This window comes from Phyllobates terribilis, unplaced genomic scaffold, assembly GCF_046119375.1.
Source record: "Phyllobates terribilis strain yellow unplaced genomic scaffold, ASM4611937v1 Scaffold_13__5_contigs__length_258822181, whole genome shotgun sequence".
Taxonomy (NCBI): domain Eukaryota; kingdom Metazoa; phylum Chordata; class Amphibia; order Anura; family Dendrobatidae; genus Phyllobates; species Phyllobates terribilis.
Window position 1 is genome coordinate 174,288,699 of NW_027362773.1, and position 26,494 is coordinate 174,315,192.

At 54.1% G+C, this 26,494-nt stretch overlaps 1 protein-coding gene across 1 annotated transcript in view; it reads left to right on the plus strand.

Moving 5' to 3' along the window:
• The window catches only part of LOC141173638 (serine/threonine-protein kinase 33-like), a 43,524-nt gene extending 26,582 nt beyond the window's left edge, over nt 1-16,942 (plus strand). Inside the window, exons 2-8 of the mRNA XM_073657939.1 lie at nt 4,124-4,211; nt 4,591-4,666; nt 11,854-11,966; nt 12,671-12,756; nt 13,576-13,794; nt 15,792-15,875; nt 15,986-16,942. Of these exons, the coding sequence (XP_073514040.1) occupies nt 4,124-4,211; nt 4,591-4,666; nt 11,854-11,966; nt 12,671-12,756; nt 13,576-13,794; nt 15,792-15,875; nt 15,986-16,162 (843 nt within the window). The 3' untranslated portion in view covers nt 16,163-16,942. The remainder of the gene's footprint in view (nt 1-4,123; nt 4,212-4,590; nt 4,667-11,853; nt 11,967-12,670; nt 12,757-13,575; nt 13,795-15,791; nt 15,876-15,985) is intronic.
• The last annotated feature ends 9,552 nt before the right edge of the window (nt 16,943-26,494 follow it).

Below are 26,494 nucleotides of genomic sequence, written 5' to 3' on the forward strand. Positions count from 1 at the left end.
GAGAAGGGTGCCCGCCGCCGCCTCCTCCTCCGCGCGAGAAGGGTGCCCGCCTCCTCCTCCTCCCGCGCGAGAAGGGTGCCCGCCTCCTCCTCCTCTGCGCGAGAAGGGTGCCCGCCTCCTCCTCCTCTGCGCGAGAAGGGTGCCCGCCGCCTCCTCCGCGTGAGAAGAGTGCCCTCCTCCTTCTCCTCCGCGCGAGAAGGGTGCCCGCCGCCTCCTCCTCCGCGCGAGAAGGGTGCCCGCCGCCTCCTCCTCCGCGCGAGAAGGGTGCCCGCCTCCTCCTCCTCCGCGCGAGAAGGGTGCCCGCCTCCTCCTCCGCGCGAGAAGGGTGCCCGCCTCCGCCTCCGCGCGAGAAGGGTGCCCGCCGCCTCCTCCTCCTCCTCCGCGCGAGAAGGGTGCCCGCCGCCGCCGCCTCCTCCTCCGCGCGAGAAGGGTGCCCGCCGCCTCCTCCTCCTCCGCGCGAGAAGGGTGCCCGCCGCCTCCTCCTCCTCCGCGCGAGAAGGGTGCCCTCCTCCTCTGCGCGAGAAGGGTGCCCGCCGCCTCCTCGCGAGAAGGGTGCCCGCCGCCTCCTCCTCCTCCGCGCGAGATGGTGCCCGCCGCCTCCTCCGCGCGAGAAGGGTGCCCTCCTCCTCCTCCTCCGCGCGAGAAGGGTGCCCGCCGCCTCCTCCTCCGCGCGAGAAGGGTGCCCGCCGCCTCCTCCTCCTCCGCGCGAGATGGGTGCCCGCCGCCTCCTCCTCCTCCGCGCGAGAAGGGTGCCCGCCGCCTCCTCCTCCTCCGCGCGAGAAGGGTGCCCGCCGCCTCCTCCTCCGCGCGAGAAGGGTGCCCGCCGCCTCCTCCTCCGCGCGAGAAGGGTGCCCGCCGCCTCCTCCTCCGCGCGAGAAGGGTGCCCGCCGCCTCCTCCGCGCGAGAAGGGTGCCCGCCGCCTCCTCCTCCTCCGCGCGAGAAGGGTGCCCGCCGCCTCCTCCTCGCGAGAAGGGTGCCCGCCGCCTCCTCCTCCTCCTCCGCGCGAGAAGGGTGCCCGCCGCCGCCTCCTCCTCCTCCGCGCGAGAAGGGTGCCCGCCGCCTCCTCCTCCTCCGCGCGAGAAGGGTGCCCGCCTCCTCCTCCGCGCGAGAAGGGTGCCCGCCGCCTCCTCCTCCTTCTCCTCCGCGCGAGAAGGGTGCCCGCCGCCTCCTCCTCCGCGCGAGAAGGGTGCCCGCCGCCTCCGCGCGAGAAGGGTGCCCGCCGCCGCCGCCTCCTCCGCGCGAGAAGGGTGCCCGCCGCCACCTCCTCCTCCGCGCGAGAAGGGTGCCCGCCGCCTCCTCCTCCTCCGCGCGAGAAGGGTGCCCGCCGCCTCCTCCTCCTCCGCGCGAGAAGGGTGCCCGCCGCCTCCTCCTCCTCGCGAGAAGGGTGCACGCCGCCTCCTCCTCCGCGCGAGAAGGGTGCCCGCCGCCGCCTCCTCCTCCGCGCGAGAAGGGTGCCCGCCGCCGCCGCCTCCTCCTCCGCGCGAGAAGGGTGCCCGCCGCCTCCTCCGCGTGAGAAGGGTGCCCGCCTCCTCCTCCTCCGCGCGAGAAGGGTGCCCGCCGCCTCCTCCGCGCGAGAAGGGTGCCCGCCTCCTCCTCCGCGCGAGAAGGGTGCCCGCCTCCTCCTCCGCGCGAGAAGGGTGCCCGCCTCCTCCTCCGCGCGAGAAGGGTGCCCGCCTCCTCCTCCGCGCGAGAAGGGTGCCCGCCTCCTCCTCCGCGCGAGAAGGGTGCCCGCCGCCGCCTCCTCCTCCGCGCGAGAAGGGTGCCCGCCGCCTCCTCCTCCGCGCGAGAAGGGTGCCCGCCGCCTCCTCCTCCTCCGCGCGAGAAGGGTGCCCGCCGCCTCCTCCTCCTCCGCGCGAGAAGGGTGCCCGCCGCCTCCTCCTCCTCCGCGCGAGAAGGGTGCCCGCCGCCTCCTCCTCCTCCGCGCGAGAAGGGTGCCCGCCGCCTCCTCCTCCTCCGCGCGAGAAGGGTGCCCGCCGCCTCCTCCTCCTCCGCGCGAGAAGGGTGCCCGCCGCCTCCTCCTCCTCCGCGCGAGAAGGGTGCCCGCCGCCTCCTCCTCCTCCGCGCGAGAAGGGTGCCCGCCGCCGCCTCCTCCTCCTCCGCGCGAGAAGGGTGCCCGCCGCCTCCTCCTCCACGCGAGAAGGGTGCCCGCCGCCTCCTCCTCCTCCGCGCGAGAAGGGTGCCCTCCTCCTCCTCCGCGCGAGAAGGGTGCCCTCCTCCTCCTCCGCGCGAGAATTGTGCCCGCCGCCTCCTCCTCCTCCGCGCGAGAAGGGTGCCCGCCGCCGCCTCCTCCGCGCGAGAAGGGTGCCCGCCGCCTCCTCCGCGCGAGAAGGGTGCCCGCCGCCTCCTCCGCGCGAGAAGGGTGCCCGCCACCTCCTCCGCGCGAGAAGGGTGCCCGCCGCCTCCTCCTCCGCGCGAGAAGGGTGCCCGCCGCCTCCTCCGCGCGAGAAGGGTGCCCGCCGCCTCCTCCTCCGCGCGAGAAGGGTGCCCACCGCCGCCTCCTCTTCCTCCGCGCGAGAAGGGTGCCCGCCGCCTCCTCCTCCTCCGCGCGAGAAGGGTGCCCGCCGCCTCCTCCTCCTCCGCGCGAGAAGGGTGCCCGCCGCCTCCTCCTCCTCCGCGCGAGAAGGGTGCCCGCCGCCTCCTCCTCCGCGCGAGAAGGGTGCCCGCCGCCTCCTCCTCCGCGCGAGAAGGGTGCCCGCCGCCTCCTCCTCCGCGCGAGAAGGGTGCCCGCCGCCTCCTCCTCCGCGCGAGAAGGGTGCCCGCCGCCTCCTCCTCCGCGCGGGAAGGGTGCCCTCCTCCTCCTCCGCGCGAGAAGGGTGCCCGCCGCCTCCTCCTCCTCCGCGCGAGAAGGGTGCCCGCCGCCGCCTCCTCCTCCGCGCGAGAAGGGTGCCCGCCGCCGCCTCCTCCTCCGCGCGAGAAGGGTGCCCGCCTCCTCCTCCGCGCGAGAAGGGTGCCCGCCGCCTCCTCCTCCGCGCGAGAAGGGTGCCCGCCGCCTCCTCCTCCTCCTCCGCGCGAGAAGGGTGCCCGCCGCCTCCTCCTCCGCGCGGGAAGGGTGCCCGCCGCCTCCTCCTCCTCCGCGCGAGAAGGGTGCCCGCCGCCGCCGCCTCCTCCTCCGCGCGAGAAGGGTGCCCGCCGCCTCCTCCTCCTCCGCGCGAGAAGGGTGCCCGCCGCCGCCTCCTCCTCCGCGCGAGAAGGGTGCCCGCCGCCGCCTCCTCCTCCGCGCGAGAAGGGTGCCCGCCGCCTCCTCCGCGCGAGAAGGGTGCCCGCCGCCTCCTCCTCCGCGCGAGAAGGGTGCCCGCCGCCTCCTCCTCCTCCGCGCGAGAAGGGTGCCCGCCGCCTCCTCCGCGCGAGAAGGGTGCCCGCCGCCTCCTCCTCCTCCGCGCGAGAAGGGTGCCCGCCGCCTCCTCTTCCTTCTCCGCGCGAGAAAGGTGCCCGCCGCCGCCTCCTCCTCCTTTTCCGCGCGAGAAGGGTGCCCGCCGCCTCCTCCTCCTTCTCCGCGCGAGAAGGGTGCCCGCCGCCTCCTCCTCCGCGCGAGAAGTGTGCCCGCCGCCTCCTCCTCCTCCGCGCGAGAAGGGTGCCCGCCGCCTCCTCCTCCGCGCGAGAAGGGTGCCCGCCGCCTCCTCCTCCGCGCGAGAAGGGTGCCCGCCGCCTCCTCCTCCGCGCGAGAAGGGTGCCCGCCGCCTCCTCCTCCTCCTTCTCCGCGCGAGAAGGGTGCCCGCCGCCTCCTCCTCCTTCTCCGCGCGAGAAGGGTGCCCGCCGCCTCCTCCTCCGCGCGAGAAGGGTGCCCGCCTCCTCCTCCGCGCGAGAAGGGTGCCCGCCTCCTCCTCCGCGCGAGAAGGGTGCCCGCCTCCTCCGCGCGAGAAGGGTGCCCGCCTCCTCCGCGCGAGAAGGGTGCCCGCCGCCTCCTCCTCCTTCTCCGCGCGAGAAGGGTGCCCGCCGCCTCCTCCTCCGCGCGAGAAGGGTGCCCGCCGCCTCCTCCTCCGCGCGAGAAGGGTGCCCGCCTCCTCCTCCGCGCGAGAAGGGTGCCTGCCGCCTCCGCGCGTCCTGTAATTTTTGCCGCGGTCCCCTCTTTATATGTGCTTTGATGTCATTTACTAATCATCATCGTCTTGTTTTCCGTGATCAGGTGACAGATTTCGGTCTGGCCGTGCAAAAAGGCGGAGTGGGCAGTGAGAACATGTTGCAGTCCACCTGTGGGACCCCGATATACATGGGTAAGATCGCCAGGGCCTAGAGTCATTTCTTAGGGGCTGTGACGCTGTACAGACATGGCCGGTCCGGCCTGCTGGGTGATGTTTCGCATGATCAGCAGCCGCCACATCAAACATTTAAGCCGGTCTCTTCTATATACCTCCGCGCCGCTCCCCAGCTGCTCCGCAGTCAACGCTCGTCCGGATATTCCTCCAGTCATCACTTCTGTGGGGGGGGGGGCGGACTGAACAGGTCTGTACATAATTCATCGCACATCTGCCGCCGTCCTGGACTCATCGGGGAATAAATTACACCCCATCAGCGGAATCGCTGCGCCGCGTGTTTAAGCATTTATAAGTGATTTCTGTATTATTAATATTCCTGTTTATCCTTCACTGGCAGCTCCCGAAGTGATCAACGCGCACGACTACAGTCAGCAGTGCGACATCTGGAGCATCGGGGTCATCATGTACATGCTGTAAGTAGCAGCGGGGTCCGTCCTGGACGGATGAGGCCTCCACTCCCCGGCATCAAGAAGGTGGAGAGTCAGTGTTACCTATAGAATGCAGTGCACCCATCATCAGTGCAGCACCCATTAGCCTCTGTTCTGTACAGGGCACTCAGTTACTTGGCACAGCAGAACCGCACCCCCCGCCTTCTCTTTCTGGACTCCCCCCATGCTCCCCGCCCCGCCTTCTCTTCCCGGACCTCCCCTGCGCTCCCCGCCTTCTCTTTCCGGACCTTCTCTGCGCTTCCCACCCTGCCTTCTCTTTCCTGACCTCCCCTGCGCTCCCCACCCCGCCTTCTCTTTCCTGACCTCCCCTGCGCTCCTCACCCCGCCTTCTCTTTCCTGACTTCCCCCGCGCTTCCCACCCCGCCTTCTCTTTCCTGATCTCCCCTGCGCTCCCCGCCTTCTCTTTCCTGACCTCCCCTGCGCTCCCCGCCTTCTCTTTCCTGACCTCCCCTGCGCTCCCCACCCCGCCTTCTCTTTCCTGACCTCCCCTGCGCTCCCCACCCCGCCTTCTCTTTCCTGACCTCCCCTGCGCTCCCCACCCCGCCTTCTCTTTCCTGACCTCCCCTGCGCTCCCCACCCCGCCTTCTCTTTCCTGACCTCCCCTGCGCTCCTCACCCCGCCTTCTCTTTCCTGACCTCCCCCGCGCTTCCCACCCCGCCTTCTCTTTCCTGACCTCCCCTGCGCTCCCCGCCTTCTCTTTCCGGACCTCCCCTGCGCTCCCCACCCCGCCTTCTCTTTCCTGACCTCCCCTGCGCTCCCCACCCCGCCTTCTCTTTCCTGACCTCCCCTGCGCTCCCCACCCCGCCTTCTCTTTCCTGACCTCCCCTGCGCTCCCCACCCTGCCTTCTCTTTCCTGACCTCCCCTGCGCTCCCCACCCCGCCTTCTCTTTCCTGACCTCCCCTGTGCTTCCCACCCCGCCTTCTCTTTCTGGACCTCCCCTGTGCTCCCCACCCCGCCTTCTCTTTCTGGACCTCCTCTGTGCTCCCCGCCTTCTCTTTCTGGACCTCCCCTGCGCTCCCCGCCCCGCCTTCTCTTTCCGGACCTCCCCTGCGCGCCCCGCCTTCTCTTTCCGGACCTCCCCTGCGCACCCCGTCTTCTCTTTCCGGACCTCCCCTGCGCTCCCCGCCTTCTCTTTCCGGACCTCCTCGCCTTCTCTTTCCGGACCTCCCCTGCGCTCCCCGCCCTGCCTTCTCTTTCCGGACCTCCCCTGCGCTCCCCGCCTTCTCTTTCCTGACCTCCCCTGCGCTCCCCACCCCGCCTTCTCTTTCCTGACCTCCCCTGCGCTCCCCACCCCGCCTTCTCCTTCCTGACCTCCCCTGTGCTTCCCACCCCGCCTTCTCTTTCTGGACCTCCCCTGTGCTCCCCACCCCGCCTTCTCTTTCTGGACCTCCCCTGTGCTCCCCGCCTTCTCTTTCCGGACCTCCCCTGCACGCCCCGCCTTCTCTTTCCGGACCTCCCCTGCGCACCCCGTCTTCTCTTTCCGGACCTCCCCTGCGCTCCCCGCCTTCTCTTTCCGGACCTCCTCGCCTTCTCTTTCCGGACCTCCCCTGCGCTCCCCGCCCTGCCTTCTCTTTCCGGACCTCCCCTGCGCTCCCCGCCTTCTCTTTCCGGACCTCCCCTGCGCTCCCCACCCCGCCTTCTCTTTCCTGACCTCCCCTGCGCGCCTCGCCTTTCCGGACCTCCCCTGCGCTCCCCGCCCTGCCTTCTCTTTCCGGACCTCCCCTGTGCGCCTCACCTTCTCTTTCTGGACCTCCCCTGCGCGCCTATCCTTCTCTTTCCGGACCTCCCCTGCGCGCCTCTCCTTCTCTTTCCGGACCTCCCCTGCGCGCCTCTCCTTCTCTTTCCGGACCTCCCCTGCGCGCCTCTCCTTCTCTTTCCGGACCTCCCCTGCGCGCCTATCCTTCTCTTTCCGGACCTCCCCTGTGCTTCCCACCCCGCCTTCTCTTTCCGGACCTCCTCTGCACTTCCCACACTGCCTTCTCTTTCCGGACCTCCCCTGTGCTCCCCACCCCGCCTTCTATTTCTGGACCTCCCCTGTGCTCCCCGCCTTCTCTTTCTGGACCTCCCCTGCGCTCCCCGCCCCGCCTTCTCTTTCCGGACCTCCCCTGCGCTCCCCGCCCTGCCTTCTCTTTCCGGACCTCCCCTGCGCTCCCCGCCTTCTCTTTCCGGACCTCCCCTGCGCTCCCCACCCCGCCTTCTCTTTCCTGACCTCCCCTGCGCGCCTCGCCTTTCCGGACCTCCCCTGCGCTCCCCGCCCTGCCTTCTCTTTCCGGACCTCCCCTGTGCGCCTCACCTTCTCTTTCTGGACCTCCCCTGCGCGCCTCGCCTTCTCTTTCCGGACCTCCCCTGCGCGCCTCTCCTTCTCTTTCCGGACCTCCCCTGCGCGCCTCTCCTTCTCTTTCCGGACCTCCCCTGCGCGCCTCTCCTTCTCTTTCCGGACCTCCCCTGCGCGCCTATCCTTCTCTTTCCGGACCTCCCCTGTGCTTCCCACCCCGCCTTCTCTTTCCGGACCTCCTCTGCACTTCCCACACTGCCTTCTCTTTCCGGACCTCCCCTGTGCTCCCCACCCCGCCTTCTCTTTCTGGACCTCCCCTGTGCTCCCCGCCTTCTCTTTCTGGACCTCCCCTGCGCTCCCCGCCCCGCCTTCTCTTTCCGGACCTCCCCTGCGCGCCCCGCCTTCTCTTTCCGGACCTCCCCTGCGCTCCCCGCCCCGCCTTCTCTTTCCGGATCTCCCCTGCGCTCCCCGCCCCGCCTTCTCTTTCCGGACCTCCCCTGCGCTCCCCGCCCTGCCTTCTCTTTCCAGACCTCCCCTGCGCTCCCCGCCCTGCCTTTTCTTTCCGGACCTCCCCCGCCGCCTCTTTTCAGCGCCGCGCTCCCTGCCTTTTCTTTCCGGACCTCCTCTGCGCTCCCCACCCCGCCTTCTCTTACCCCCTGCGCTCCCCGCCTTCTCTTTCCGGACCTCCCCTGCGCTCCCCGCCCCACCTTCTCTTTCCGGACCTCCCCTGCGCTCCCCGCCCCGCCTTCTCTTACCCCCTGCGCTCCCCGCCTTCTCTTTCCGGACCTCCACTGCGCTCCCCGCCCCGCCTTCTCTTTCCTGATCTCCCCTGCGCTCCCCGCCTTCTCTTTCCTGACCTCCCCTGCGCTCCCCGCCTTCTCTTTCCTGACCTCCCCTGCGCTCCCCACCCCGCCTTCTCTTTCCTGACCTCCCCTGCGCTCCCCACCCCGCCTTCTCTTTCCTGACCTCCCCTGCGCTCCCCACCCCGCCTTCTCTTTCCTGACCTCCCCTGCGCTCCCCACCCCGCCTTCTCTTTCCTGACCTCCCCTGCGCTCCTCACCCCGCCTTCTCTTTCCTGACCTCCCCCGCGCTTCCCACCCCGCCTTCTCTTTCCTGACCTCCCCTGCGCTCCCCGCCTTCTCTTTCCGGACCTCCCCTGCGCTCCCCACCCCGCCTTCTCTTTCCTGACCTCCCCTGCGCTCCCCACCCCGCCTTCTCTTTCCTGACCTCCCCTGCGCTCCCCACCCCGCCTTCTCTTTCCTGACCTCCCCTGCGCTCCCCACCCCGCCTTCTCTTTCCTGACCTCCCCTGTGCTTCCCACCCCGCCTTCTCTTTCTGGACCTCCCCTGTGCTCCCCACCCCGCCTTCTCTTTCTGGACCTCCTCTGTGCTCCCCGCCTTCTCTTTCTGGACCTCCCCTGCGCTCCCCGCCCCGCCTTCTCTTTCCGGACCTCCCCTGCGCGCCCCGCCTTCTCTTTCCGGACCTCCCCTGCGCACCCCGTCTTCTCTTTCCGGACCTCCCCTGCGCTCCCCGCCTTCTCTTTCCGGACCTCCTCGCCTTCTCTTTCCGGACCTCCCCTGCGCTCCCCGCCCTGCCTTCTCTTTCCGGACCTCCCCTGCGCTCCCCGCCTTCTCTTTCCTGACCTCCCCTGCGCTCCCCACCCCGCCTTCTCTTTCCTGACCTCCCCTGCGCTCCCCACCCCGCCTTCTCCTTCCTGACCTCCCCTGTGCTTCCCACCCCGCCTTCTCTTTCTGGACCTCCCCTGTGCTCCCCACCCCGCCTTCTCTTTCTGGACCTCCCCTGTGCTCCCCGCCTTCTCTTTCTGGACCTCCCCTGCGCTCCCCGCCCCGCCTTCTCTTTCCGGACCTCCCCTGCACGCCCCGCCTTCTCTTTCCGGACCTCCCCTGCGCACCCCGTCTTCTCTTTCCGGACCTCCCCTGCGCTCCCCGCCTTCTCTTTCCGGACCTCCTCGCCTTCTCTTTCCGGACCTCCCCTGCGCTCCCCGCCCTGCCTTCTCTTTCCGGACCTCCCCTGCGCGCCTCGCCTTTCCGGACCTCCCCTGCGCTCCCCGCCCTGCCTTCTCTTTCCGGACCTCCCCTGTGCGCCTCACCTTCTCTTTCTGGACCTCCCCTGCGCGCCTCGCCTTCTCTTTCCGGACCTCCCCTGCACGCCTCTCCTTCTCTTTCCGGACCTCCCCTGCGCGCCTCTCCTTCTCTTTCCGGACCTCCCCTGCGCGCCTCTCCTTCTCTTTCCGGACCTCCCCTGCGCGCCTATCCTTCTCTTTCCGGACCTCCCCTGTGCTTCCCACCCCGCCTTCTCTTTCCGGACCTCCTCTGCACTTCCCACACTGCCTTCTCTTTCCGGACCTCCCCTGTGCTCCCCACCCCGCCTTCTCTTTCTGGACCTCCCCTGTGCTCCCCGCCTTCTCTTTCTGGACCTCCCCTGCGCTCCCCGCCCCGCCTTCTCTTTCCGGACCTCCCCTGCGCGCCCCGCCTTCTCTTTCCGGACCTCCCCTGCGCTCCCCGCCCCGCCTTCTCTTTCCGGATCTCCCCTGCGCTCCCCGCCCCGCCTTCTCTTTCCGGACCTCCCCTGCGCTCCCCGCCCTGCCTTCTCTTTCCAGACCTCCCCTGCGCTCCCCGCCCTGCCTTTTCTTTCCGGACCTCCCCCGCCGCCTCTTTTCAGCGCCGCGCTCGCTGCCTTTTCTTTCCGGACCTCCTCTGCGCTCCCCACCACGCCTTCTCTTACCCCCTGCGCTCCCCGCCTTCTCTTTCCGGACCTCCCCTGCGCTCCCCGCCCCACCTTCTCTTGCCGGACCTCCCCTGCGCTCCCCGCCCCGCCTTCTCTTACCCCCTGCGCTCCCCGCCTTCTCTTTCCGGACCTCCCCTGCGCTCCCCGCCCCACCTTCTCTTTCCGGACCTCCCCTGCGCTCCCCGCCCCGCCTTCTCTTACCCCCTGCGCTCCCCGCCTTCTCTTTCCGGACCTCCCCTGCGCTCCCCGCCCCACCTTCTCTTTCCGGACCTCCCCTGCGCTCCCCGCCCCGCCTTCTCTTACCCCCTGCGCTCCCCGCCTTCTCTTTCCGGACCTCCACTGCGCTCCCCGCCCCGCCTTCTCTTTCTGGACCTCCCCTGCGCTCCCCGCCCTGCCTTTTCTTTCCGGACCTCCCCCGCCGCCTCTTTTCAGCGCTACTCTCCCTGCCTTTTCTTTCCGGCTCGTTTCCCCCTTTCTCTCTAGGACTGTTCTGTCTTCTGGTATCTGAGACACGAGGCACCGCGTACCTCCTGCCTCACCCTGTGCCGGTGTACAGACCCTTATATCCCGCACACTGTGTATGGGTCACCTGTGGGAAGCGGAGCGCCCCCTGTCACACCTCGCCATCAGCCGGTTGTCAGACACATTTACTTTGGGCCGCGGCTCGTCGGCGTCGGGAATGATTTGCTCGTCGTGGAGTTTAATTTGGAATCGTTGTCCTGTCGTTTATTTGCAGAACCGCAGTTTCAATTATAACCCCCTCCCCCATCAGTCTTCTCGTCTTGTGTCATTGCTGATGGAGGTTTTTTTTTTTATATATATATATATTTTATTTATTTTTTTAGCACCGCGATCATAGCGTGGAAACAAGGCATAAATCGTGGCGCAATTCTCTGCTCTCTCAAGTGACTAATTGTGATTTTCATTATTCCGTCTATAATATCTTTATACGTCTGCAAAACAAATAAAAGGAATTTGCATTTTGATGAGGATCATTATGTAATGGCGCCGGCGCTGACAGTTGTGAAATTGGGTTACACTGAGCAACGAAATAATTGACTACCGCGAAAAGAAGCCATTTATTAGTCAAGATAATCAGAGGAGCGACAGCGACTCCTACAGGCCGGCCCTAAACAGTGCATCCACACAGGGAAATGCCTGACATCCGATAATCCAGAACGTCACCGCGGGTTATCGGCTGATCAGTAATACTGCAGAGCAGACTGCAGGGCGGTAACAGTGGTCTCTTACATGTGCAGCGGGGTATGGATGACAGGTCTCTGCAGCCCACCCCGGATAATGGCCCCCCCAGTGGGTGTATTCAAGGCATTTACTGCACAGCCGCCTCTACGTCTGATGGACGGTAAGTCTGGATAAAGCTGAGCATGCCTGCGTGGATCCTGCCCATATCGAACGTATGACACACCTGCAGAAAGCACAGAAAGTACTGTGCAAAAGTCTTTAGGCAGGTGTGGAAAAAAAATACTACAAAGTATCTGGTGACCCCTACAAAGGTGAGGTTGTAGAAGACGGTCACACATGGTCATGGCGAGACTGAGTGCGGCAACAAGACACAAGGTAGTTATACTGCATCAACAAGGTGTCTCCCAGGCAAAGATGTCACAACACACTGGGGCCTCAGGATGTTCCGTTAAGAAGAAGCAGCACCAAGAAATGGGCAACTTTGAGGGCCACAGACTCAGCGGTCGGCCAAGGAAACTTAGTACAGCAGATGAGACGCTTCATGTTACTTCCCTTCTAGGTCGGAGGACGTCCAGCAGTGCCATCAGCTCAGGACGGACAGCGGCCAGGGGGACCAGCTAGTCCATCTGTTTGCAGGAGTATGGTCAGAAGTCGTCTTCATGGAAGAATTGTGGCCAAAAAACAGACTTTCCACACAACCGAGGGTCCCACCATCTGTATACCCCATTAGGTTATAGGGATGATATAGCGGTCGTCACTCGACCTTTCCCTTATGATAACAAAATGCAAAGTGAAATTTTAGTGCTGCAGTTGGGAGCATCAGCATTGCCCCATGTACCTTGGCAGGGAGTGGGATGATGGTGGTAGTACTCCAGGACCTAGGACCCCTGATTGTCTCACATCCGGTGTCTGTATTTCCCGCAGGTTGTCCGGGGATCCACCATTCATGGGAAGCTCGGAGGATAAACTTTTTGAACACATAAAGCGAGGGGAACTAAACTTCTTGGCTCCGGTGTGGCAGTCGGTGAGCGAGGCGGGTAAGTGCCCACGCAGAATGCCAAGGTCAGACGCAGCGTGGCGCAGAGACGAGGCTTTTACTGGCTGTCAGCGGCCGCAGCACTACGAGTAAAGAGCCTTTTAGCAGCCGGCACGCCGGGCAGAGCGGCCATTGTTCGGCTGAAGTGGACGTGTACTTAGGAAAGGTTCAGCTATCGATCGCTCACATCAGCCGGCGGCTCTGACAATGGAGAACAGCGCGGGAATAGCAAGAGTAATGCCGCCACCTCCCGCACACAGACGCGCCCAGCGCAATACCCACAACAGTCAAGTGCTATTATACGCCCAAACCGGGGGGCTCCACGCAGAACGGCCGTCCCCCCCCCCGGAGCCTGCACTTACTCCCCCACATCCAGCAGTGTGCCTGAAAATCAAAGACAAATCTCAGCAGAAACACAAACAGCAATGGAGCCGGTGATCAGCAACTGCGAGGGCTCTCCAGCGTCAGACTGCAGAAATAGATGAACCTCTCTCCTCTCTGACATGTAGTGCCGCCATGGGACCGGACGCGTGGCGCCGCCATACGCCATGGGACCGGACGCGTGGCGCCGCCATACGCCATGGGACCGGACGCGTGGCGCCGCCATACGCCATGGGACCGGACGCGTGGCGCCGCCATACGCCATGGGACCGGACGCGTGGCGACGCCAGATGCCATGTGACATGTTTTTGTTTTTTTTTTCAGCCAAAGGCGTTCTACAGAAACTTCTGAGAGTGGATCCTGCCGACCGGATCACCGCCAACGAGCTGCTTGACAATTCCTGGATCACAGTAGGTTCCAGCAGCATTACATGGACACATGGCTCATTGTATGCTCCCACCCAAAGACCCCCGGAAATCATAACTGTGTGATCAGTAGGTCACTGACCCGCTGGCTGATGTCGGTCGGCCACCAAGACGCTCAGATGAAGGTTCAGGTGTTTTCAATGGGCAGAGAGGACAATCTGACAGCGGCCTTCTCCCATCTCCTCCTGCTCTAGACCATTCTGTGGTCCTCACTCCTGACCTTTCCATCCTCCCCCACATAAATCCTTCACCCTCTATCCCCAACTTATCCCTCCGTCCCTTAACTCCTTTTTTTTCCAAAATATCCCGTCCTTTCTTCTTCCAAACCCCTCTATGACCCCCCTCCTCCAATCTGACACCCCTGTCCTCAGTTGGCCTCGTCTCTCCGGACGCCCCTGTCCTCAGTTGGCCTCGTCTCTCCGGACGCCCCTGTCCTCAGTTGGCCTCGTCTCTCCGGACGCCCCTGTCCTCAGTTGGCCTCGTCTCTCCGGACGCCCCTGTCCTCAGTTGGCCTCGTCTCTCCGGACGCCCCTGTCCTCAGTTGGCCTCGTCTCTCCGGACGCCCCTGTCCTCAGTTGGCCTCGTCTCTCCGGACGCCCCTGTCCTCAGTTGGCCTCGTCTCTCCGGACGCCCCTGTCCTCGTCCCGCCGGGCGCCCCCGTCTTCAGTTGTCCTCATCCCGCCGGGCGCCCCTGTCCCCCCGGACGCCATTGTCTCTGGATAACTGGGTGCAGCTGGGTTTGTGGGTCTCCTTTGTATGAAAATGGCGCAGGAGATGTTACTCTCTCATAACATTACTTGTCAGGGGGACACGAGCAGCGTCCAGAGACCATCCAATGTGCTGGAAATGATGAAGACCTGGAGAAACAGCCCATACAACGATGACTGTCTGGAAGGAAATTCAAATGGCGCTCCTGGGGCGGCCATGTTGGATGCAGTCGAGGACCGGAGCAGCCCAGCCAGCAGCAACGGGACATCCGAGACCGACAGCTGCAGCAGCAAACCGTCCACGCCAACCAAACCGGTACACCGCGTAGGCAGTGAGCCCCCTGTACTATGTGTGTGCGCTCTGTACCTCTGCCCGTCAACTTACCGGTGATTTGCGGCGGCAGCACCCTCTGCCCGGTAACTTACCGGTGATTTACGGCAGCAGCGCTGTCGTTCCCTGATCGTACAGAAGATACAGCAGCAATAAACCCCATTTTACGAGAGCTGTTTTCCTTCGTTGTCCCATAAAGTCTCCGTTTTATTGTTATTTGCGGTTTATTGAAGGATCTGATCCTTTCTCGCCGCGCCGTATATCTGAGCGACGTTTTCACTGTCTTTTTACTGGACAGTAAATGTCAGCCTCTGACTTACAGACGGGACGGCGGCGGCAGAGCGGAGCCGCGCACCGGCCTGATGCGGAGCTCTGTTTTATCTTCTGCTTCACTTCTGTAACTTTCAGGAAGGATTTTGTGTGAAGCTCTGCAGGGACACGAGATCCGCCGGCGATGTCACAGACCCCACACTTCTTGCGGTGCTCAGGGGGTATAGGTGCGTCCGTCCCCCTCCCCCAAGCTCCATATTACATATCGTATTTGCACAATTGTCCGTTTTTCTGCAAATCAGGCTGTGGCTCCGCAGGACGCGCGGCCAATGATCGCCCGGTGCAGCTGCTACATCGCAGCATAGCGCAGAGTGTCTGATTATTAAGATTTTTTTTTTTTTTTACAACTCGATTGTTACGACCCATTCACCTGCACTACACCGACGTAGCGAGACGTGTGTCACAACCAAAATATCGTGTGGTCCTAAAGCGCTGAGAGCGTGCGCCCCTCTGCAATGGGGGAAGCTCATGTTGCCCAATTAAGCAGCAATTTGCAGTCAGCCCTAGAGACCCAGAAAGGAGCCTGGGGGATGGGGGTCTGCACACTAAATGCTGCTCCAACTGCGACACGGGGGACAATATACTACACAGGAAGACGCGGTGCATAATGACGGTAAATAAAGACGAGAAGCAAATAATTAGAAGTGATGAAAACGTCCACAAAAAAGCGATGATCCAAGTACAAAAAACCTTCTTCTGCCCATACATTACATAGCAGTAGAGATGAGCGAAACGATTCCCAGGACCCCCGGACAGGAGCCCTGCGGACCCCCGGACAGGAGCCCTGCGGACCCCCTGGTATTGTCAGCCAGGTCCGCTAATCAGAAGAGGTGCTGGGGCCGCCGGCAGGAGGAGGTTAGCAGCGCTCCCGTCTGGTGGCCGTCGGCTACTGACACGTGACCGCTGGAGTCCTGGCCCCCAGCTCATCTCTACACACCCGATATCTGCGTAATAACCTGATGGCGCGTTACTCATGAACGTTAAAAATAAAAAATCTATTGCAAAAATCCCTTTTGGCCACAACAATCACATAGTAATTACGAGATCTCCAAATCAACGCAGAAAATTCTCCTGTGTTAAACAAGGACCTGTTCAGACCCGTCATGAGAAACAACAATGGCTGTCAAGATGCAATTACATAACCCCAGGCTGGATCATTAAGGGGCAGATTCCCGCGCTCCCCTCGGCCGGGCTTTCCTGGCATTGACAGGTTGCTGTTCACACTTTCTCCCAGGCTTTGCCATCAGCACCTTAGTTACTAACACACGGTGGCCTCCTCTCCGGCGTCGTCCGCCTCCTCCTCCTCTCCGGCGTCGTCCGCCTCCTCCTCCTCTCCGGCGTCGTCCTCCTCCTCTCCGGCGTCGTCCGCCTCCTCCTCCTCTCCGGTGTCGTCCGCCTCCTCCTCCTCTCCGGCGTCGTCCGCCGCCTCCTCCTCCTCCTCTCCGGCGTCGTCCGCCGCCTCCTCCTCCTCCTCTCCGGCGTCGTCCGCCGCCTCCTCCTCCTCCTCTCCGGCGTCGTCCGCCGCCTCCTCCTCCTCCTCTCCGGCGTCGTCCGCGCCAATTGTCTGGGCAGCACAGCGGCGCCCCCTGTGTTACCGCTTATCCTTTCCACTCTCTGCAGCCGCTCACAAATCTTCATTTCTTTCTCTTTAGGTCGGGAAGAAGAAGCTCCTGTCCGGTTCTGTACCAAACGGCACCGTCCTGAGGAAGAACGCAAGTCTCAAACCTTCTAATGCGGTAAGTCATATACAGGACCCCCAAAACATCACCAAGGATAAAGGGGGCACCCGAGATGGGTCACTGTAAGGAGGAGCGATTTAATATGTATATATTTTTTTCCCCTATAGATGGACAGAAAAATGTCTCCCAAGCCCAAGCCCCTTCGGCTCCAGGACAGCCAGGACCACTCCCTGTCGCAGACCATAAGAGTGACCCCTGGGAAGCTGGGATTCAGCGTGAACTCCAGTCTGGGACATAGTGTGTCCCCCGGACCACTGAGCACCCCCCGGATAAAAAAGACATAATAATGTAATATCAAACAATAGGAATTCTTGTGCCAAAGTTACAGGGGCCCAACCCCACAACGAGGAGCAGACACAAGACATTGCGTTTTCCGCAAAGTGTGAACATCGACATATGTCAAGAACTACAAAGGAAATTTGGCAGAACCTGAAGTGGAGCCGCGCACCGGCCCTTTAACTGCACTGACGATCGGGATCATCACAGCGAGACTCCCGACCCCTGTATAGCATCTAGGCACGGATACACGTCTGCAGCCCCTTATGACCCCCAACTAGAAGTGCCTTAAAGGAGACAGACAAAGAGGAATCACAGCGGGAGAGCAGGATGAAACGGCAGGAAAATCTCATCGACCGCTGTGCTAGGCGTCCAGTCACCAGTCTTCCCATGTCTTATTCTCCCATCACCCTCAAAAGAAGTGCTGCTGATCACGTCGCTCCGCCAGGTGCCTGCGGCACATGACATCCGCCGGCCACGAGCGCAGAGAAACCAGAAGAAGGGGCCGGATTTTACCCTTTTTTAATTTTACTAAATTGGTGGAAAGTCTCAGCCCAGATCCTATAAACTGTCCCTACATGTGCTGCTACATGGTGGTAAGTGAAATCTGAGCACCCGACCCGTCACCGGCCAGTGCCCACCCACCAAACTCGTCCGTCCCCCCCCATCCCTGGACTCGTCACCGGCCGACCGTCCCCCCACCCCCAGACTCTTCACCGGCGCTCTCAGATTAATGTGTTCTTTCCACAGACTTTCTCTTTCCATTAAAGACCTGAGTCTTTTCAGCAGCAGCTGTCCGTTCTTGTGTGGTGTATACGTGGTACTAGTGATCCCTGCATACAGGGGCGACCAAAAGTTTTGCTTTTTTTTTTTTTTAAAAAAAGTATTACTTCTGTCTGGTTGTTGTGATTCCTTTTTCTGGTGATTTTAGTAAACCAGAAGCAAATGGTTGTCAGCTATAAGGACAAAAATTGTGTCCGACATTGTTTTATCCCTTTGTGTGTTCGTTTTCCGCATTTGTTGAGCCCAATGTTTTGCATACTTTGTCATGGGTAGTCAAATTTTGCCTTAAATATTTTTTACTTTTGTGTTTTTAGGTTAAAATATGGCAAAGACCAAGCCAAACTTCTCAGATGATGTCAGGAAGCTTATTTGTCACGCAAGGTATGGGAAAGACTAAGAGCAACACGAAGGGAAGAGGGGAAGGAAGCCCAAACACTAGGGAAAGGGGGAGAGGAGACACCTAGGCAGATCTAATAACACCCCGCCTACCCTATCGTCCCTATATAGGTTCCACACCTATCGCCGAGCAGGACCCTAAACCCTGTGTGTCCCTAGAGCTTGGACTTAGATGGGGGGGGGGGAGAGGGCTCTAGTCAGGCACCACTATAAACTAAAGGCAACAAGGTAGACAAACAAAGGGGATAAACTTGGCTTGAGCAGACACCAGAGTGATAACGCCAACTGTCCTCCAAGGGCACCAGAGTAGAAGGTAGCCGACTGCTAGTGCTCCAAGCCTGCACAAAAGAACATAGAAGTATCACCGTCGATTGCCTGGATCAAACTGAGAGTTTTTAAATACTAAGCAAGGGTGTGTCAATCAGCAGCAGGAGGGAGGTCACTACTGTGTCTTAAAGGAAGAAGGATTAAGAAGGCATCTGCAATACCAAGCGCAGTGACCTTCTACAGCCAGATCCAGAACGACTGTCTGTTACACCTGACACACCCGTGACGTTATTATTCTGAGAGTGAAGTCAGGCAAAAGCCTAAAAGAGGTAACTATGGAAGTCACCTGTTCTCAAAACTAAGTGTCACTTATATTAAAGAAAGAGAATGAAGGTTCTGGAACAGCTGACAAACCTAGAAGTGGACGACTACGGAAGACTTCCTCCAGAGCTGATCATATTATTAAGAAAAAGTCAGTATCTGATGTCCATAAAAGTGCTGGACAGATTTCACATGAAATGAAGAATATGGGGTCAAAGTGAGTCGCCAAACTGTGGTGTGACGGCTGAGAGCAGTAGGGTTGAATGCACGAGATCCAGTCAAGATGCCTTTCATCTCTGTAAAGAACCGGAAGGTCCGACTTGAGTTTGCCAAAGAACACAATGGAAAGAGACAGATTGCTTTAAGGTGTTGTGGTCGGATGAATCCAAGTTCACTGTGTTTGGTAGTGATGTCAAGCACGATATATACCACCCAATGTGAAAAAGTAATGATGTAAAGAACTAAACACCTACAGTGAAACATGGTGGAGGCAATGTCATGGTTTGAGATGGCCGGGAATTCGCCTTTCCTTGCGGATTCGTTGCTTCCTGGTTTCATATACAGTTTATCTATGAACAAATCGGCCAATCACAGAGCAGCATCCCCTCCCCCACCGCTGCACTATAAATCTAGTTAGTTCTCACTGTGCCATCGCCCCAGAATCTCAATGAAGCCTTTTTATTTCTTAATCCAGATTCATTCTGCGGTTTTACGAGGCGGCGGCTGCGCAGCAGATGGCTTTTTTTTTTTTTTCGCCAGAAGAACGATCAATCTGGCAGCGACGTTCCTGATTTTGGGCGACTTTGTATTCAGGACTCTGGAATTATAATAAATGAGTTCATTTAAACTTCAGATCAATCAGAGGGAGAAAAAAATGTGAGAACCAATTAAGAATGAAAAAGTGATCTCCGTCATGGCATGCAGTATTAATGGCGCGTGCTGGGGGCCATCAGCAGCCGCAGAGCTTTACAAGGGGAGCTGCGACGCTCTGCTACTTGCAGCGTGGTGATACGATTTCTGTGTCATCACAATGGCGCCAATGGCAGCCTAATACCGTCACCATGGGGCTGCGTATGGAGCAGCTGCAATCCACTGTCCCACGACCTCATCATCGGTGCAGGTCTTACAACCGTCCACACTCCTCTGAGGAGACTCCCCCCTGTATTCAGGGACATAATTGCCAAAATGGAGGGCCGGTACCTAGGGTGGCATGAAAGAAGAAAGAGTGTACCCCTCAGCCACACCAAATAGCAAAAGCGTCTTCAGGCAGAAGTTAAGTGCTCCATAGTGGAACTGAAGATACAAGAGCCATTTGCTGTAGAAGTGTAAGAGGGCACAGTATGGAGAGGTGGCCGCGTGGGGGAGTACCGAAGATGGAAACTGTGTGGAGCTCATAGATCATAAGGGAGGACCATGTGACCGTAATTTAAGTCATAAGGGAGGACCATGTGATGGTTGAAGTTAATAAGGGAGGACACTGTGGTGGTTGAAGTTCATAAAGGAGGACACTATAGCAGTTATAGTTTATATGGTGATGTGTGGATGGAATATTTTAAAGGAGAGGACTATGGACCTAAGAAGAGGAAGGTAGTGGCTACCCGCCGCCGGCTCAGTGGTCACGGACGGCTCCTGTTGGGCGATTCTGCTGCTTGGAATACTGTTAGGTTCTTTTTTTTAATCCGCCATACGATGCCAGACATACGAGACAATATATTTAATGCCGGTTTTATGGTCTTTACAAGGGACCGTGTCTTGAGCTCCACCCCCTTGGTAAATATGATAAAATATAGCACTAATCAGCAGTATGGCTTATGTAAAAGAAAAGACGAAAACTGGAAAAGTCCGAGGAAGTGGGAACAACATAAGAGAAAACGCCTCCCCTTCTGATCATCGACTGGCGGTCAGAAAGGACTGGCGGTCAGAAACGGAGGTAAAACGTCTCCCGGGGAAAGCGGCGTCTCCGGTAGAGACGTCAACTACAAGAAGCCGCGTCGGCAGAGTAAATCCAACATTTGGATTAAGGCACTGATCTCGGTTTTCTTTAGGTAACGTCCTTATTTTTCTGTCTTCATCCTACTTTTGAGCTTCTTTAGCAACAAATGTTGCACATTTTTCAAAATAGCACAAAAAGTTACAAAAATCTCCAAGCTTCCATAAAAATCACTCCAGAGGAGAAACCTGGGGCGCATGAGCCCCTAAACTTCACACACATAAGTGAAGGAAAAAATAAAGAGGCGAAGAAATCAAAGTGACAAATAAAGCAAGACTAGAAATGGAAGGATGAATAAGGAGCAGACAAAAAAAAAACAGGAGCAAAACTAAAAACTCGCCAATACCAAAATGATTCAGCCCTAAGTTTTTACCTGATCGCAACAGCGGTGATGACAAAGGGTTAAATACAGAATGACTTTTATAAAACAAGCGTCCGCCGCTCGCAGTTCGTGGTTACCTGGAGGGGAACAAGCTCTGCAGTAATCGCAGGCGACAGCTGTTAATGGGGCAACACCAAATTCTGCCCCCCTCGGGACGTCACGAGCCCTGTAACAGCCAACCATGACTGCCCCCTGCGGGGAGAGGAAATGTTTAACATGTAGACAGAGCAGCCGTCCACCGCAGGGGATTTGGGATTTTGTGTTACCTAATGCTTGTGGGATCTAAGGCAAAGAAAACCTTCAGCTCTTCCCTTCCCTCCGGGTCCATTCACTTATTACAACTCAGTAAACCGGAGCAGGAAAGACATTAACAATGGAGGAAGCCTATTATATCCAGAGCCAACGCCGCACACTGCAAAACGGAGCAATTAACCGTACAGAGCACCCCCTGCTCAGACCCCGTATGATGCGTTTCCAGAACTTATATAGAATATAACTGCTATAATACTGCACCCTATATACACAAGAATATAACTACTATAATACTGCTCCTATGTACAAGAATATAACTACTATAATACTGCCCCCTATATACAAGAATATGACTACTATAATACTGCTCCTATGTACAAGAATATAACTACTATAATACTGCCCCCTATGTACAAGAATATAACTACTATAATACTGATCCCTATGTACAAGAATATAACTACTATAATACTGCCCCCTATGTACAAGAATATAACTACTATAATACTGCCCCCTATGTACAAGAATATAACTACTATAATACTGCTCCTATGTACAAGAATATAACTACTATAATACTGCTCCTATGTATAAAAATATAACTACTATAATACTGCTCCCTATATACAAGAATATGACTACTATAATACTGCTCCTATGTACAAGAATATAACTACTATAATACTGCCCCCTATGTACAAGAATATAACTACTATAATACTGCTCCTATGTACAAGAATATAACTACTATAATACTGCTCCTATGTACAAGAACATAACTACTATAATACTGCCCCCTATGTACAAGAATATAACTACTATAATACTGCCCCTATGTACAAGAATATAACTACTATAATACTGCCCCCTGTGTACAAGAATATAACTACTATAATACTGCTCCTATATACAAGAATATAACTACTATAATACTGCTCCTATGTACAAGAACATAACTACTATAATACTGCCCCCTATGTGCAAGAATATAACTACTATAATATTGCCCCTATGTACAAGAATATAACTACTATAATACTGCTCCTATGTACAAGAATATAACTACTATAATACTGCTCCCTATATACAAGAATATAACTCCTATAATACTGCTCCTATGTACAAGAATATAACTACTATAATACTGCCCCCTATGTACAAGAATATAACTACTATAATACTGCCCCTATGTACAAGAATATAACTACTATAATACTGCTCCTATGTACAAGAATATAACTACTATAATACTGCCCCCTATGTACAAGAATATAACTACTATAATACTGCCCCTATGTACAAGAATATAACTACTATAATACTGCCCCTATGTACAGGAATATAACTACTATAATACTGCCCCTATGTACAAGAATATAACTACTATAATACTGCTCCCTATGTACAAGAATATAACTACTATAATACTGCCCCTATGTACAAGAATATAACTACTATAATACTGCCCCTATGTACAGGAATATAACTACTATAATACTGCCCCTATGTACAAGAATATAACTACTATAATACTGCTCCCTATGTACAAGAATATAACTACTATAATACTGCCCCTATGTACAAGAATATAACTACTATAATACTGCCCCCTATGTACAAGAATATAACTACTATAATACTGCCCCTATGTACAAGAATATAACTATAATACTGCTCCTATGTACAAGAATATAACTACTATCATACTGCCCCCTATGTACAGGAATATAACTGCTATAATACTGCCCCCTATGTACAAGAATATAACTACTATAATACTGCACCCTATATACACAAGAATATAACTACTATAATACTGCTCCTATATACAAGAATATAACTACTATAATACTGCTCCTATGTACAAGAACATAACTACTATAATACTGCCCCCTATGTGCAAGAATATAACTACTATAATACTGCTCCCTATGTACAAGAATATAACTACTATAATACTGCTCCTATGTACAAGAATATAACTACTATAATACTGCCCCCGATGTACAAGAATATAACTACTATAATACTGCCCCTATGTACAAGAATATAACTACTATAATACTGCCCCTATGTACAGGAATATAACTACTATAATACTGCCCCTATGTACAAGAATATAACTACTATAATACTGCCCCCTATGTACAAGAATATAAATACTATAATACTGCTCCTATGTACAAGAATATAACTACTATAATACTGCTCCTATGTATAAAAATATAACTACTATAATACTGCTCCCTATATACAAGAATATGACTACTATAATACTGCTCCTATGTACAAGAATATAACTACTATAATACTGCCCCCTATGTACAAGAATATAACTACTATAATACTGCTCCTATGTACAAGAATATAACTACTATAATACTGCTCCTATGTACAAGAACATAACTACTATAATACTGCCCCCTATGTACAAGAATATAACTACTATAATACTGCTCCCTATATACAAGAATATAACTACTATAATACTGCTCCCTATGTACAGGAATATAACTACTATAATACTGCCCCCTATGTACAAGAATATAATTACTCTAATACTGCTCCTATGTACAAGAATATAACTACTATAATACTGCTCCTATATACAAGAATATAACTACTATAATACTGCTCCTATGTACAAGAACATAACTATTATAATACTGCCCCCTATGTACAAGAATATAACTACTATAATACTGCTCCTATGTACAAGAATATAGCTACTATAATACTGCCCCTATGTACAAGAATATAACTACTATAATACTGCCCCTATGTACAAGAATATAACTACTATAATACTGCCCCTATGTACAAGAATATAACTACTATAATACTGCTCCTATGTACAAGAACATAACTACTATAATACTGCCCCCTATATACACAAGAATATAACTACTATAATACTGCTCCTATGTACAAGAATATAACTACTATAATACTGCTCCTATATACAAGAATATAACTACTATAATACTGCTCCTATGTACAAGAACATAACTATTATAATACTGCCCCCTATGTACAAGAATATAACTACTATAATACTGCCCCCTATGTACAAGAATACAACTACTATAATACTGCTCCTATGTACAAGAATATAACTATAATACTGCTCTTATGTACAAGAATATAACTACTATAATACTGCCCCCTATGTACAGGAATATAACTGCTATAATACTGCCCATATGTACAAGAATATAACTACTATAATACTGCTCCTATGTACAAGAATATAACTACTATAATACTGCTCCTATGTACAGGAATATAACTGCTATAATACTGCCCCTATGTACAAGAATATAACTACTATAATACTGCCCCCTATGTACAGGAATATAACTGCTATAATACTGCCCCTATGTATAAGAATATAACTACTATAATACTGCCCCCTATATACAAGAATATAACTACTATAATACTGCTCCCTATATACAAGAATATAACTACTATAATACTGCCCATATGTACAAGAATATAACTACTATAATACTGCTCCTATGTACAAGAATATAACTACTATAATACTGCCCCCTATGTACAGGAATATAACTGCTATAATACTGCCCATATGTACAAGAATATAACTACTATAATACTGCTCCTATGTACAGAAATATAACTGCTATAATACTGCCCATATGTACAAGAATATAACTACTATAATACTGCCCCCTATGTACAGGAACATAACTGCTATAATACTGCCCCCTATATACACAAGAATATAACTACTATAATACTGCTCCTATGTACAAGAATATAACTACTATAATACTGCCCCTATGTACAAGAATATAACTACTATAATACTGCTCCTATGTACAAGAATATAACTACTATAATACTGCTCCTATGTACAAGAACATAACTACTATAATACTGCCCCCTATATACACAAGAATATAACTACTATAATACTGCTCCTATGTACAAGAATATAACTACTATAATACTGCTCCTATATACAAGAATATAACTACTATAATACTGCTCCTATGTACAAGAATATAACTACTATAATACTGCTCCTATGTACAAGAACATAACTACTATAATACTGCCCCCTATATACACAAGAATATAACTACTATAATACTGCCCATATGTACAAGAATATAACTACTATAATACTGCTCCTATGTACAAGAATATAACTACTATAATACTGCTCCTATGTACAAGAACATAACTACTATAATACTGCCCCCTATATACACAAGAATATAACTACTATAATACTGCTCCTATGTACAAGAATATAACTACTATAATACTGCTCCTATATACAAGAATATAACTACTATAATACTGCTCCTATGTACAAGAACATAACTATTATAATACTGCCCCCTATGTACAAGAATATAACTACTATAATACTGCTCCTATGTACAAGAATATAGCTACTATAATACTGCCCCTATGTACAAGAATATAACTACTATAATACTGCCCCTATGTACAAGAATATAACTACTATAATACTGCCCCTATGTACAAGAATATAACTACTATAATACTGCCCCTATGTACAAGAATATAACTACTATAATACTGCCCCTATGTACAGGAATATAACTACTATAATACTGCTCCCTATGTACAAGAATATAACTACTATACTACTGCCCCTATGTACAAGAATATAACTACTATAATACTGCCCTCTATGTACAAGAATATAACTACTATAATACTGCTCCTATATACAAGAATATAACTACTATAATACTGCTCCTATGTACAAGAACATAACTACTATAATACTGCCCCCTATGTGCAAGAATATAACTACTATAATACTGCTCCCTATGTACAAGAATATAACTACTATAATACTGCTCCTATGTACAAGAATATAACTACTATAATACTGCCCCTATGTACTAGAATATAACTACTATAATACTGCCCCTATGTACAGGAATATAACTACTATAATACTGCCCCTATGTACAAGAATATAACAACTATAATACTGCTCCCTATGTACAAGAATATAACTACTATAATACTGCCCCTATGTACAAGAATATAACTACTATAATACTGCCCCCTATGTACAAGAATATAACTACTATAATACTGCTCCTATGTACAAGAATATAACTACTATAATTCTGCTCCTATATACAAGAATATAACTACTATAATACTGCTCCTATGTACAATAATATAACTACTATAATACTGCCCGCTATATATAAGAATATAACTACTATAATACTGCCCCTATGTACAAGAATATAACTACTATAATACTGCCCCTATGTACAAGAATATAACTACTATAATACTGCTCCTATATACAAGAATATGACTACTATAATACTGCCCCTATGTACAAGAATATAACTACTATAATACTGCTCCTATGTACAAGAATATAACTACTATAATACTGCTCCCTATGTACAAGAATATAACTACTATAATACTGCCCCTATGCACAAGAATATAACTAGTATAATACTGCCCCCTGTGTACAAGAATATAACTACTATAATACTGCCCCTATGTACAAGAATATAACTACTATAATACTGCCCCCAATATACAAGAATATAACTACTATAATACTGCCCCCTATGTACAAGAATATAACTACTATAATACTGCTCCTATGTACAAGAATATAACTACTATAATACTGCCCCTATGTACAAGAATATGACTACTATAATACTGCCCCTATGTACAAGAATATAACTACTATAATACTGCTCTTATGTACAAGAATATAACTACTATAATACTGCTCCTATGTACAAGAATATAACTACTAATATACTGCCCCCTATGTACAAGAATATAAATACTATAATACTGCTCCTATGTACAAGAATATAACTACTATAATACCGCCCCTATGTACAGGAATATAACTACTAGAGTTGTACACAGTGGCATATGGGGCCCGTGAGC